The sequence below is a fragment of the Eptesicus fuscus genome, chromosome 3 (genome assembly GCF_027574615.1).
Source record: "Eptesicus fuscus isolate TK198812 chromosome 3, DD_ASM_mEF_20220401, whole genome shotgun sequence".
NCBI classification, from domain to species: Eukaryota; Metazoa; Chordata; class Mammalia; order Chiroptera; family Vespertilionidae; genus Eptesicus; species Eptesicus fuscus.
Window position 1 is genome coordinate 56,021,558 of NC_072475.1, and position 12,597 is coordinate 56,034,154.

The window sequence follows — 12,597 nt, forward strand, 5'->3', positions numbered from 1 at the left end:
AAAAGAGGTATCTTATCCTAAATAAGTGTATTTCCCCCATGATATTCGAGATGATGAAATGCAGTCAGAATATTACTAGTCAGACAAGTTTAAAATAGCTAGGTGTAGCCCTGGCCGCTGAGCCTACACTCAGTGGTTACAGCATAGGCCTGCACACTGAAGGGTCTCCTGTTCGATTCCCGGTCAAGGACATGTGCCTGGGTTACAGGTTTGATTCCCGGCCCCAGTTGGGGTGCATGTGGGAGGCAACCAATTGATGTGTCTCTCTCACATGGATGTTTTGTTCTTTCCTGCTCTCCCTCCCTCCTTCTCTTCTACTCTCTTAAAAAAAAAATCAATGGAAAAAGTATCTTTGGGTAAGGATTAACGAGAAAAAAAAAAAAAAAAGCTTGGTACAGTGTTTTGAACAGAATACGCACTGGGAATGATGGAGAGTTGAACTGAATTACTGAAAACTCTTTTATTGATAGCTCTTCCTCATACTGAAACTAGGTCTTCAGTGGCCTGCCACAGTGCTCCACTTCTAACCAACCTTGCTGAGCACTTTCATAAATGACGGAAGGAAAGATGAGTGGGATGTTTGCTTAGAAACAGGGACACTTCAGCTGGCTAGCAAGAAAGATAAGCTCAGGGCTCTACCAGGGGTGTGGGGGTTGGTGGGTGGGCGGGGAGAAGCAATAGAGAGAGAAACTGATAGATAGAGTCAAAAGATGTAGATTTTGGCTCCTGTTCTTCCCATAACTTGTGTTGCCTTTGAGTAAATTGCTATCCCCTTGCTTGTATGGCTTTATGTGTAAAATAGGTTGGGGAAAGCATAAATGAAGTCGTTAGTTAATTTCTGGTTCTAACCTTCTGTAAGTTAAAAACATGGATAAGTCCCCGGCCGGGTGGCTCAGTTGGTTGGAGTATTATCCCCTACACCAAAAAAGGTTGCGGGTTCAATTTCTGGTCAGGGTATATACCTAGGTTGTGGGTTCGATTCCCGGTCAGGGTACATATGGGAGGCAACTGATAGATGTGTCTCTCTTACATCAATATTTCTCTCTCTCTCTTCCCCCTCCTCCTCTCTGAAATCAATTAAAAATAGATAAATATCCACTTTGAGAATATTATTTCATCTATTTGGTTTAGTATGGGAAATCATGGTATGGCCTTTGTAATAAAAGGTGAGAAAAGAAATAATAGACAAAAATAGTCTTCAGATTTTGGACAAGTTATTATTTGTTCTTTAGACAGGAGAGAGAAGATGATGAGTTAACATAATCCCTGGAGGTAGAGAATAACAATATAGAAAGAGTGTCCTTCCTAGACAGGTGAGAACCTCTCTGAGCCTCAGTTTCATAATCTGCAAAGTGGGAGAATAAGAACCTGCTTACTTCAAAGATTATTAGGATTGAATGATATACTTATTATTAATGCTTTTAATAAACATATAGCCTTATTAATAAGCCTGTAGCATTGTGATGATAGCTATAACCAAATTATTATTATTCAGAGCCCCCATCATTTAGCAGCTGGCAATTTTGTTGTAATTCTTTCAATTTATTTTCTTTACAAATAAGCTTTTTGTTATAAAAACACAAAACAAGTTTTTCAGAACATATAAGCTGGGATACATATTCCTACAAGGATGAATGTATTTATTTCAAATTAGTATGAAATCAGGATTTCAGGATATTGGTCACTATACCTTAATGCTACTTCACACTTTCTGGTATGAAGGAAGGTCTACCTTCAAGAGAATAGCAGGCAGAGGGAAAGTTTGAAATACTCCTTCATTTTGAATTTGGTAAAAGATCAACAATGGATTTGGTTCTTCAATATGCTAGGCTGAGCTGGGCCTCTGTTTTCTGTTTTTGCTGTTTTGTCCTGGGATGTCTAAGGAAAGCCTAGAGCAGGGGTAGGGAACTTCCAGCCTGAGGGCTGTATAAGGCCCATGAAATCATTTGGTCTGGGCCTGCCAAGGCACTAGGGGTGAGTTAATTAAATGTTTGACCAAATATAGCAGGCTAATTTTTAAGTTGTAATTTTGTATGGCCCATGAATGATGTTATAAATATTCAAATGGCCCTTGGCAGATAAAAGGTTCCCCACCCCTGGCCTAGAGACTGGAAAGTTCAGATATTTCTAATGGGGGTAAAAAAAGAATAAAGAGAGGGAGGAAGGAAGGAAGGAAGGAAGGAAGGAAGGAAGGAAGGAAGGAAGGAAGGAAGGGAGGAAGGGAGGGGAAGGAGGGAGGGAATGTGAAGAGGGATGAAAATTGTAGATTTGGAGCAGGTAATTTAAGAGGAGAAAATTAAACTCGATGTCTCAATGCAGTGCAGGCACTGAGACTGAAGACTGGCCAGGGAAGTCTGGTACTCACTGATACAGGAAGGAGAGAGACAGGAAAGAGGCAGAGAAGTGTCTTGAGGATTTTATTTTATTTAAGGTAATTCTGTTGTCAGTACCATCCTCAAGCTATGTTAATGGCTTCATCGCTTGAAGGTCCTTTCCCCTTCCTTAATAAAAACTTGACCATCTCTGGTATAGGTCTAGGAAGAAAGTGTCATTCTGTCCTCAGGAAATCCACCATGACTAATAATACTCCTCCTCCTGGTGATCATGCAGCTAAATTGTAGGGACAGTCAAAGACAAAAACTGCTAAAACAACAACAACGAGGTGTCAAGAGTTACAAACAAAAAGAAATCTGAGAACACCTACTGACCTCAAGTCCGTATCATCAGAAAAAAGTGTCCTCCTTCTAAATATTCTTTGATTAATGAATTGGAACTGACTTTTCAGATTTCTGTTCCTATATTCCACTACATTATAAAGAAACTCTTGTCTCCCGAAGTTAAAACCTTCTGCTGAGGAAAACCAGCTAAGAGATAAACAAGCAAGTACAAGACCAGTTGTTGCACAGCCCAGTGGTTAGCAGACTGGTAAGGAAAGGAAGGTCTACCTTCAAGAGAATAAGATGTCAAAATGGCTAGTGATGGAAGACGATTTGATTCAGAGACAGGGAAGGAGACGAAGGCACTAGAGACAAAGGTTCCCTGACATCTTTCTCTATTTTCCCTTCTGTAAACAAAACAAAACAAATAAACTAAAAGCCCAGAGGGAAAGGAGTTCTTGAATAGAATTGATATTTACTGAGGATAATTCTTGATTCTGCCCTTGTCTGGGTAGTTCTCTGACCCGGGGAAAACTACTTCACTTCAATTACTTCATATTTAAAATGAAGTGAGTGTGTGCATGTGTGTGGGTTCTCTAGCTTGTCTCTAAGGTCTCTTCTAGCTCTCACATGCTATGGTTTCCCTTCAAAGCTTATATAAAGACGGAGGCAATAACAGAGATGCCTGCCTCAACTGAAAAACTGCACTCACGGCTTTGACATCAAGACATCCAAAGTCTAAACAGTGTAGCACCAGTTTGAGGGTAACTGTGTTAAGACACTATTACCAGACTTCAGTGAGTACCAGACTTCCCTGACAAGTTAAGACACTAGTACAACCTGGAAAGTTTGAGTAGAAAGCTACTTGAAATTCCAGGAGACCATATGCACACAGTCACCCCCTGGTGGCAGCAAAGTTAAATTGCAGACTCAGATGCATAAAGTGGACAGAAATAAACATCATTGTCACTAAACTATGAGTAAGGGTCAATTGTCCATTTCTTAGGCTGTAATTTTCTTCTATCTGAATTTCCTATCAGCCTCTTTCCCTTTATGTGTCCATCTGACTTATCCCTGGAGAACATGCCTCGATTGCTTTGAAAAGAATCCAAATCAGAGAGCCACTTCCATTAATAATTTACTAATTAGCAGGTTACCAGTGAGATCATGTCAGAATGAGCCTCACTTCAAGCCATCACAAGCTAGTAATTGCCAGAAGGAGGTAAAATTATGGATTGAGGGAGGGAACTTGGTAGCAGCAAGCACACAGTTTTTCCTCCTCTTTTCCAATTTGGTTCCTATTTACCCTCTGCTAGCCTGGCACCTTCTCCATCAACCCACCTGCTCCCCAGAAAGAATCTCCTGTTTCAGCCGTTTCCAGACCCCCTCTTCTTGATCAAATGCACCTGTGCTGTGCCCCACTCGTGCAGGACTCTGCTCTCTGCTTGGCAATGATTGCTTGGCCCCTGCTGACATGTACACTGAGATGGCTTCATGTGGTGTTTCCCTCAGAGAACCCATATGGTTGTGGCCAAAAATATCTGCATCCAAAAGAATGGTCCTAATTTGAGAATTTCCAGAGCCTTGGCAGGGGCTAGAATTGAGGGAGCCTTTCAATGCCCTGCAGAAGCTTAGCTTTAAGAGTGAAACCAGTGAGTTCAGGAGGGGCCAGCCCATGCTTGCATGTGAGGCAGCCTGAGGGAAGGGCCACTGAAAAGGCAGGAAGCAGAGGACATGGGAGGGAGGTTTATAGAAACCACAAGGCTTATGGATGAGTGGTTAAGAAAAGAGGTGATGTTACTTCTCCTGCAGACTGGCTGCTGCTCAGCTCTGGCCGCCATCGCTGCTCCACGAGACTGACCCCTGGAGATGTTGAAGGAGCACCAATTCCACAGCATGAACCTCCCCTGCCCTCATTTTGAAGAGACTGTTTTTCTTTGGCATTGACTACCAGCTTTTATTTTTTAAATAAACACCATGGCAGTTGGGCAGTAGAAATAGGGAATGAAGCTGTGTTGTCCTTGAGGACATCATTCCCTGTGGAAGACGGATTTAGTTTTGGTTCTAGAGTGGGTGGGTAGAACATGTGTATGTATGAGTGTCTGTGGTATTTGTGTGTGTGTGTGTGTGTGTGTGTGTGTGTGTGTGTGCGCGTGCGTGTGTGCGCGCCTATTTGAGCAGGACACAGCATGGAAGAATGATTTCTCTAGGTTAAAAAATGGAAATGGGCATTTAATTAAGCAGTCTAATAAACAGCTAATGTTGATTATTTTGGCCACATTCCTTTGTTATTTGACTTTCATATTATTACTACAAAAATATCTAACAATGGATATTTTGAAAGCCCAGCAATTATAGTATTTCCATGGACCCACAGCAAGGAAAGAGAATTCTGATTAGACAATATCTGAAGAGCAGATGACACTATAAGTGTCTTTTCACAGGAGGAAAAAAAATGAGGACGTGGGTAAGTGCTTCTCCTACATTCTCTCTGGCTTGCCAGACCAGCCAACAGCCAGTTGCCCTTGTCCCCAGGCAAAAAGGAGACATCTGAAAGTTCAGCACAATGCGTACTAATAGCTAAGGCTCAGGTTGCAAAAGAAGGTCCCAAGCACATGTTTGTCACTTTTTTTTTTAAATCACACAGCTCTTCTAAGTATGGATGGAAAGTTTTATTTTTGTAAAATAACACTTACTGAGATTGTCTCTGATTTTCAATCGAATATATCATAACTTCTTTGCACATTTCTTTCTAGTCTTTATTCTATGTGTGTGGTCATGTTGGAGATACAGTTTTTTTAATGTCTTATAACACAAGCCCTTCCTCATGCCAACAGTGATCTTTGACAAGGTGACTTATCATGACTATATAGTGTTTCACTATATAGATGCACTATGGTTTGCTTAATAAATCGCCCAGCATGGAAAATTAAGATGGTTTCTAATTACTCAAGATTATGAATAACACTGCAATGAAACAGTTAAGAGGATTTCAACCCCCCACCCAGATTCCTATGGTCTCAAGAATTCACAGAGCAGGGCCAACAAGATCAAGCAGATTCTTCAATCTGCAGAAGAAATGAGCCTGGAGGGTATATTTCTCATATCTTTCTTCGGTCTTTTCGCTGATCCTAACTAGAGTAAATCTTCTGATGTAGGAAGTGGACAAAAGTAAAATTATGAACTTCAGCCTGGGAAGTCCTAGGACGTCTAGGTTTTACATCATTTATGGAGATGGATATGCAGTTCCTGCTCAGAAATCTCCTATAAAAGGGGTTTTAATTCCTTCAAAATTACATCCTACAATGACATTCTATTACACATTGGCACTCAAGAAAAACTCAGCAAATAACTGTAGTTAGGTATGAAGGAAGAAAGAAAAGAAAGGAGGGAAGAAGGAAGGAGTTTAACCATGACCTGGCAGGAAGGATTTATGACAATATTTACCAGCACCCCCAATACCACCCCCGGCCACTTAGTAAAACTGAGTGGAAGATCACCCATTCACTCTATTTACTGTAAGAGGGAAAAACAACCATAGCAACTCCAAATTCCCTAACAGATTTGTAGATTTGGCTAATAATCTTGCCTTGAGTAAAAAGCCAGAAGTTTGCCTATAGGGTCAAGAGGAAGGAGTTACAAGTTATTAGGCCCAGGATCAAATAGGACTCACACTAGGGTTTGAGAGGTGGCAGATCTTGAGAGGTATTAAATACAATATGGAAAGATCAAACCACAGGAGTTCCTTCTTCACCAAACTATCCAAGGATGCTCAATTCTGCCTACCTAATAATGCATTTCTGCTTATTACACAGGTTCTGGAAAAAAAAAAAGTTCCCATAGATAATTAGATTCACCTTTAGATACCTTGTCTACAGAGTTTAAGTCAAAGAACTGGAGTAAAGCAAACATGATTGAATGAGCTTTCTCCTCTTTTCCCCTCATTAAATTTTTTTAAAAAATGAAATGATTAGCTTCCCATTGTCAAGTAAACCTGTTCATATTTATTCAGCATCTCTATGGATCAGACATAGTGGCAGAATGTAGAGCAGACTCTATAGCCACACATCCAAACCCCCAAACATACTGCATATATGAGCACTTTGGGTTTAACAAAGAGCCAATCAGCTCAGTGCGATCCCAGCACCATCGATGGAGGTATGTACATGGTGTTCCGGTCCAGTCTGCTGGGAGGTTGGAAGTGCCAGGGAAGAATTTCAAGGAAAAATGAAGCCTGATTTGAGTCCTTAAGTTCCTTATTAAGCCTACTTCAGAGATGCTCTATGGATAAATTTGGGAGGAAGTTTTCTACCAGGAAAAAATATAGCTGTTAGTATTGTAGCATTCAATTCTGTAATAATCAATAAATATCACAAAGTAATAGAGATTAAGTAATTTTCCCAAAAGCACACAGCATGCAAAGTAAATATCTAGATATGAAAATTAGATCTCCTGACATCCAAGATCGTGCTGTACTTCATGTGTGTGTGTGTGTAAAACCTATACGTGTCTATGTGTGCACATGTATATGTGCATATACATGCATCTGTGCACAGAATGCACAGGTGTGTACGTACATACACACAAGGCTTACTCTCTCCTCTGCCTAAAGGGGGCCTCAGACAGACTGGTTTGGGGCAGGAAAGGGGCTGGTAGGGAGCACACGGACAGGAAGCCCTGCTGACCCCTAAAGATACTCTTACAGGACTCCATGACAGCTACTCAAAACGCTGCTTTTCTTTCCATCCTGAGCAAAAGTCAGAATTTGTTGATCTGAGTTACAGATCTCTTGATTAGAGGATCCTCAAAATCACACCCCTCCTTTTGCATCCAGGCAGGACTGCTCCTAATTTCTCTTGTATTTTGGGATCCCGAGGAAAGAGACTGTGTTACTTCCTGCCAGCCTCCTGTGTTCTCCTGCAGGAGAAAATGCCTCCCAGTCTCTATGCTCTGGCCTTTATTGAAGGTCTGTGTGGCACAGGAGAAAAAGCAGGGGGCTTGGAGTCAGAAAGATTTGGGGTCAATTCCTACATTTACCACATCCTAGCTACAAAACCCTGGGCAGATTATGAATTTCTCTGACCTGTAAAATTGGAATAAAAATGGTAATTCTCATGGCTATTGATTTGATAGATAACGTAGCACACAGCAGGTGTTAAATACACATTCATTCCTGTTCTCTTTCTTCACCTGCCCCCAGTATTACACTGCCCCCTTCAGTACTATTTCATATGAATGGATTTTATAAGCCAGGGGTAGGGAACCTTTTTTCCGACAAGGGTCATTTGGATATTTAGAACATCATTCTCAGGCCATACACAATTATCCACTTAAAAATTAGCCTGCTCTATTTGGTCAAACGTTTAATTAACTCACCCCTAATGCCTTGGCAGGGCCAGACCAAATGATTTCACAGGCCGGATGTTCCCCACCCCTGTCACAAGCTGAGCCTCAGTGTGAAAACACGTCTCAGGTTCAAACAGGACCTCGCTTAGCAAGGTCTAAGAGACATTGTGGGGAAATAATGGTTAATGATTATTCCTATCTCCCACACCCGCACCCCTGGCCACACTTTACATTTCTAAGCTAAGTCCTACCCTCCCCATCAAGCCCCTGCTTTGGGGTTTGAAAATGTAAAGAGGAAAAAAAAAAGGAGTAGGAAGAAGGAAGTAGAGCAGAGGAGAGGAGGAGATACAAGCAGGGAAAAAGGAGGACAGCAGGGTGTGGGTAGCAGTTCAGAGCAAGGGCGCAGGGTGTAGGGAGGCAAGCACAGTCTCTGCACTGCTGACGAGCTCTGTGACCTTACATAAGCTCCTTCCTTAGCCTTAGTTCCCTCACTGGAAAATATGTTTAATACAATCTATATCACACAGCAAAGGAAACCATCAACAAAATGAAAAGAGAAACCACTGTATGGGAGAACATATTCACTGACACATCTAATAAGGAGTTTTTAAGTTTAAAGAACTTATAAAACTCAACACCAAAAAACCAAACAATCCAATTGAAAAATGGACAAAGGACCTAAATTGACACTTCTCCAAAGAGGACATAGAGATGGTCAACAGACATCTGAAGAGATGCTCAACATCACTAATCATCAGAGAAATGCAATTAAAACCACAACGAGATATCACCTCACACCTGTCAGAATGGCTATCATCAATAAATCAATAAACAACAAGTGTTGTCGAGGATGTGGAGAAAAGGGAACTCTCATGCACTGCTGGTGGGAATGCAGACTGGTGCAGCCACTGTGGGAAGCTGTAAGGAGGCTCCTCAAAAACTTCAAAATGGCCCCAGCAGGTTTGGCTCAGTGGACAGAGCATCGGCCTGCGGACTGAAGGGTCCCAGGTTTGATTCCAGTCAAGGGCACATGCCTGGGTTGTGGGCTCGATCCTCAGTGTGGGGTGTGTAGGAGGCAGCCAATCAGTGATTCTCTCTCATCATTGATGTTTCTATCTCTCCTTCTCCCTTCCTCTCTGAAATCAATAAAAAAAAAAACACAACTTCAAAATGGAACTGCCTTATGACCCAGCAATTCCACTTCTGGGAATTTATCCAAAGAAACCTGAAACACTAATTCAGAAGCGTAAACACACCCCTATGTTTATTGCAGTGTTATTTACAAAGCCAAGATCTGGAAGCAGCCCATGTGCCCATCAGTAGGTGAGTGGATAAAAAAGCTGTGATACATTTGCACAATGGAATACTACTCGGCTATTACAAGGAAGAAAAGCTTACCCTTTGTGACTGCATGGATGGACCTGGAGAACATTATGCTAAGTGAAATAAACCAGTCAGAGAAAGACAAGTACCATACGATTTCACTCATGTGGAATTTAATGAACAAACTGAACTAACAAGAAAAATAGAGACAGACTCATAGATAGAGAGCAGGCAGGTAACTTGGATGTGAGGGGATATTGGGGGAGGTATGGAGAGATTGATCAAAAAAGAAAAAAAGAGAAAGAATTCACGGACATGTTCAATAGTGTGCTGATTGTGGGGGAGGGCGTGGGTGGGTGGAGGTGCAAGAAGGTATAGGGGGGATAAATGTTAATGGGAAAAAAATAAAATAAAGAAAAATAATCTGTATCATAAGATTACCATGAGGATTGTGTGTAATGATAGATGTGTCTGGCAAGCAGTGGGTACCCAATTAAAAAAAGTACTAGCTAACATACTTGTCAATATCAAGTAACGAAAAAGAAGGGAAGAAAAGGAAAGAAATCTTGAATTCACGTTGGAATCATAAGGAGTTTTAAGGCCCCTGAGCCCAACTGCATAATTTTATAGACGAGGCTACCCAGGGCCAGGGATGTAGTGATTTGCACAAGCCCACATGGCTCTGGAGCAGCAGAATCTGGACTAGAACCTGAGCCTCCTGGCTCCATGTGTAGAAGGTGGGAGCTGGAGCTGGAAAAGGCTCCTGGAAGCCATGGTCACCCTTTCTGGAGTGGCCCTTCCATGGAGACTGACCTAGTCCACCCCGTCCTTGTACACACAGCACCCCACAACCCTCACAGGGAGCATGACTTTGGTTCATCCATGCTCCATTCTAGCATCTGCAGACTCATAATTAAAGGAGAAAACACATCCCTTTGGTTTCTGAGACCACTATTAAGCATGGGGTGAGCCACCAGCAAGCAGACAACCAGGCAGGAAAACCTGGATTACAGCTAATCCCCTGCTTCACAGACACACTAGTCAGAGCGTGGCTGTGGTCCCGTGGAGGGGAAGCAGAGTCGGCGCCGGGGAGCTCGCCAGCCCTGCATCTGCCTGGGGAATCTCCGTTTAGAAAACATTATCTTTTCATGTTTTTCTCTGATAGGCGCTGCAATGATTTGCATTCATTCCCACGGAGTGTCAGGAAGCCTGTGAAGGAGTAATAACCAGGCTTCCTAATGCATTTCAAATTTCAAAAATCAACTTAATTAAGTGGGGTTAATTTTTTTCTCCTGAGCAGCGATCAAACTTTAATTAATACTCCATTAAAATGAATTCCTGGGGGAACGCAAGCATGCATGTACCTAATGAATTTCTCTGCCAAGGGTGTTATTATAGAAGATGCTAAATGTGCCTCCTCGCTGGCCACTTACTCAATTTCAGAGTGCCCCGTGCTAATCAGAAACGTAAAGCAAGCGCAGGTTTGCAACCCTCCTCTCTCTGGGCCCCTCTGCCCTGCCCACAACATAGCATCACCCACCCTCCCCTCTCCTGTCTCCACGTCCTGAACGACTGGGCCAGACGTAAGCCCCGCTAACTTCCTCCTGTGTGGAGGGTCCCCCGGTCCCCTTCCCTCACTGGCTGTCACTCCACCCTCAGGCAAAGTGAGGACCAACTCCTTTAGTATCCCCCTGTGGCAGAACTCAGTATAAAGACTTAACCTGCTGTTTTTAAAAAATAAAATAACATAGAACACATTTGCAAACTCTCTCTGTTTCTTGCGGGACTCTAATTTCTGACAGGCACAGCAACCAGGAGCAACAGGGTGTGGGGTGGAAAGGGAGTCTTGATCCTCTTATATTTCTCCCTATAGTGACTATTTCTATACCAGGGATTCCCACATATCTCCAGGTCCAGCAGTCTCCGGAAACCACCTGTCTCTGTGGCCCCCTCCTCGCTGGAGATGAGGAGGAAATTTTGCCCCGTATTGTTTGTGAGCTACATACATGTTATCAGTAGCAAGGTGTTCATATCATCAACATTAGGAGGCTGGGAACTCCAGACCACCCAGGACGCTGGGCACAGCTGGAGGGTCGTCATGCAAGGAAACGGACGTGACCCTTGCCAGAACAAACCCATCCAGGCAATGCGCCTGCCCCGCGGGCTCTTACCTCCTTGGTGTGCGTGTGGAAGGAGACAGACATGTCCAGCAGAAGCTTCCGCTGCTCCACCCTGCGCACGAAGTCCTGGATGCGCACCTCCAGGTGCCGCGCCGCCTTGTAGATCTCCTCGGGGTCACATTCCCCGGTCTGTGCCAGCTGCTCCGCCGCTTCTAGGAGCTTGTCTGCATTGGTGTATGTATTCTGCCGGCAGCAACAGCGAGAGAAAGTCAACTTGCAGTCACGAAGGGAGCTTCGCGCCTTCCCCCAGCCCACCCGGGGCTGCCCAGAGCTGGAGCGCAAGGCGTGGGCGCTGAGCCGACAGCTCCCTGAGCTGGCACGGAGCAGCTGCGCGGGGAGCCTGCCTGCCGCCTCCCAGCAAGCTAGCAGCCTGCCTGGCAGCTTGGCACATAAGCGGGCACTAGCTAGGAGCCTCCTCGGTCCCTGGGATTTCTCAGAGGAGGGCTGCCCTGGAAAGAAGCGAGGAGACATGCTGGAGTCCCCATTCCCCATCCGCTCCTTGGCCCACCCCCGACCCTTATGAAGATCCATCACTGCCCTTGCATCTCGGGCTGTAACTGTCTGAGTCGGAAATACCTCATGCACAAAGATCGTCTGGGTTTCTAGCGAGAGAACACCAGGGGGAAAAATAACTGGGAGACTTGCTCGACTTTTCCCTCACGTTCCTTGTGACTCCTAGTGTTTATCTTTTGAAACAGAGCTATCTCTTAGGAGGGGAAGGGGTCAGCGAGGCAGGGAGCTGACAGAATGAGACAGCCACAGCCCGAGTGAGGCTATGCAGGCTGTTCCCTACATGCCCAGGGCTTAATGCCTGCAGGAAGGTTGGGGCAGCGTCTGGTGATGTTTGTTTATTATAAGCCACTCATGCACACCCACATTCACACACACATGCTCGTCCACCCCCTGTCTGTGCACACCATGGTATTCTCCAGAGCACCCTAAAAGTCAGCAACTTATAGTTATTACTTGTCAGGATGTAATAGTTACTGCATATATGCCATGGCTACAACTTTTCCTTAGCAGGCTGCCCTTTTAAGAAGATGGGACAGTCACCAATTTAGAGCGAATGAATCAGGCACCCATTGTATTTC

General features: G+C 43.8%; 1 protein-coding gene across 6 annotated transcripts in view; it reads right to left on the reverse strand.

The window, feature by feature from the left end:
• The window catches only part of KALRN (kalirin RhoGEF kinase), a 664,115-nt gene that overhangs the window by 306,979 nt on the left and 344,539 nt on the right, over positions 1 to 12,597 (reverse strand). For all 6 annotated transcript variants that reach the window (XM_028131137.2, XM_008155509.3, XM_054713909.1 and 3 more), the window contains exon 11: positions 11,498 to 11,689. In XM_028131137.2, the coding sequence (XP_027986938.2) occupies positions 11,498 to 11,689 (192 nt within the window). The remainder of the gene's footprint in view (positions 1 to 11,497; positions 11,690 to 12,597) is intronic.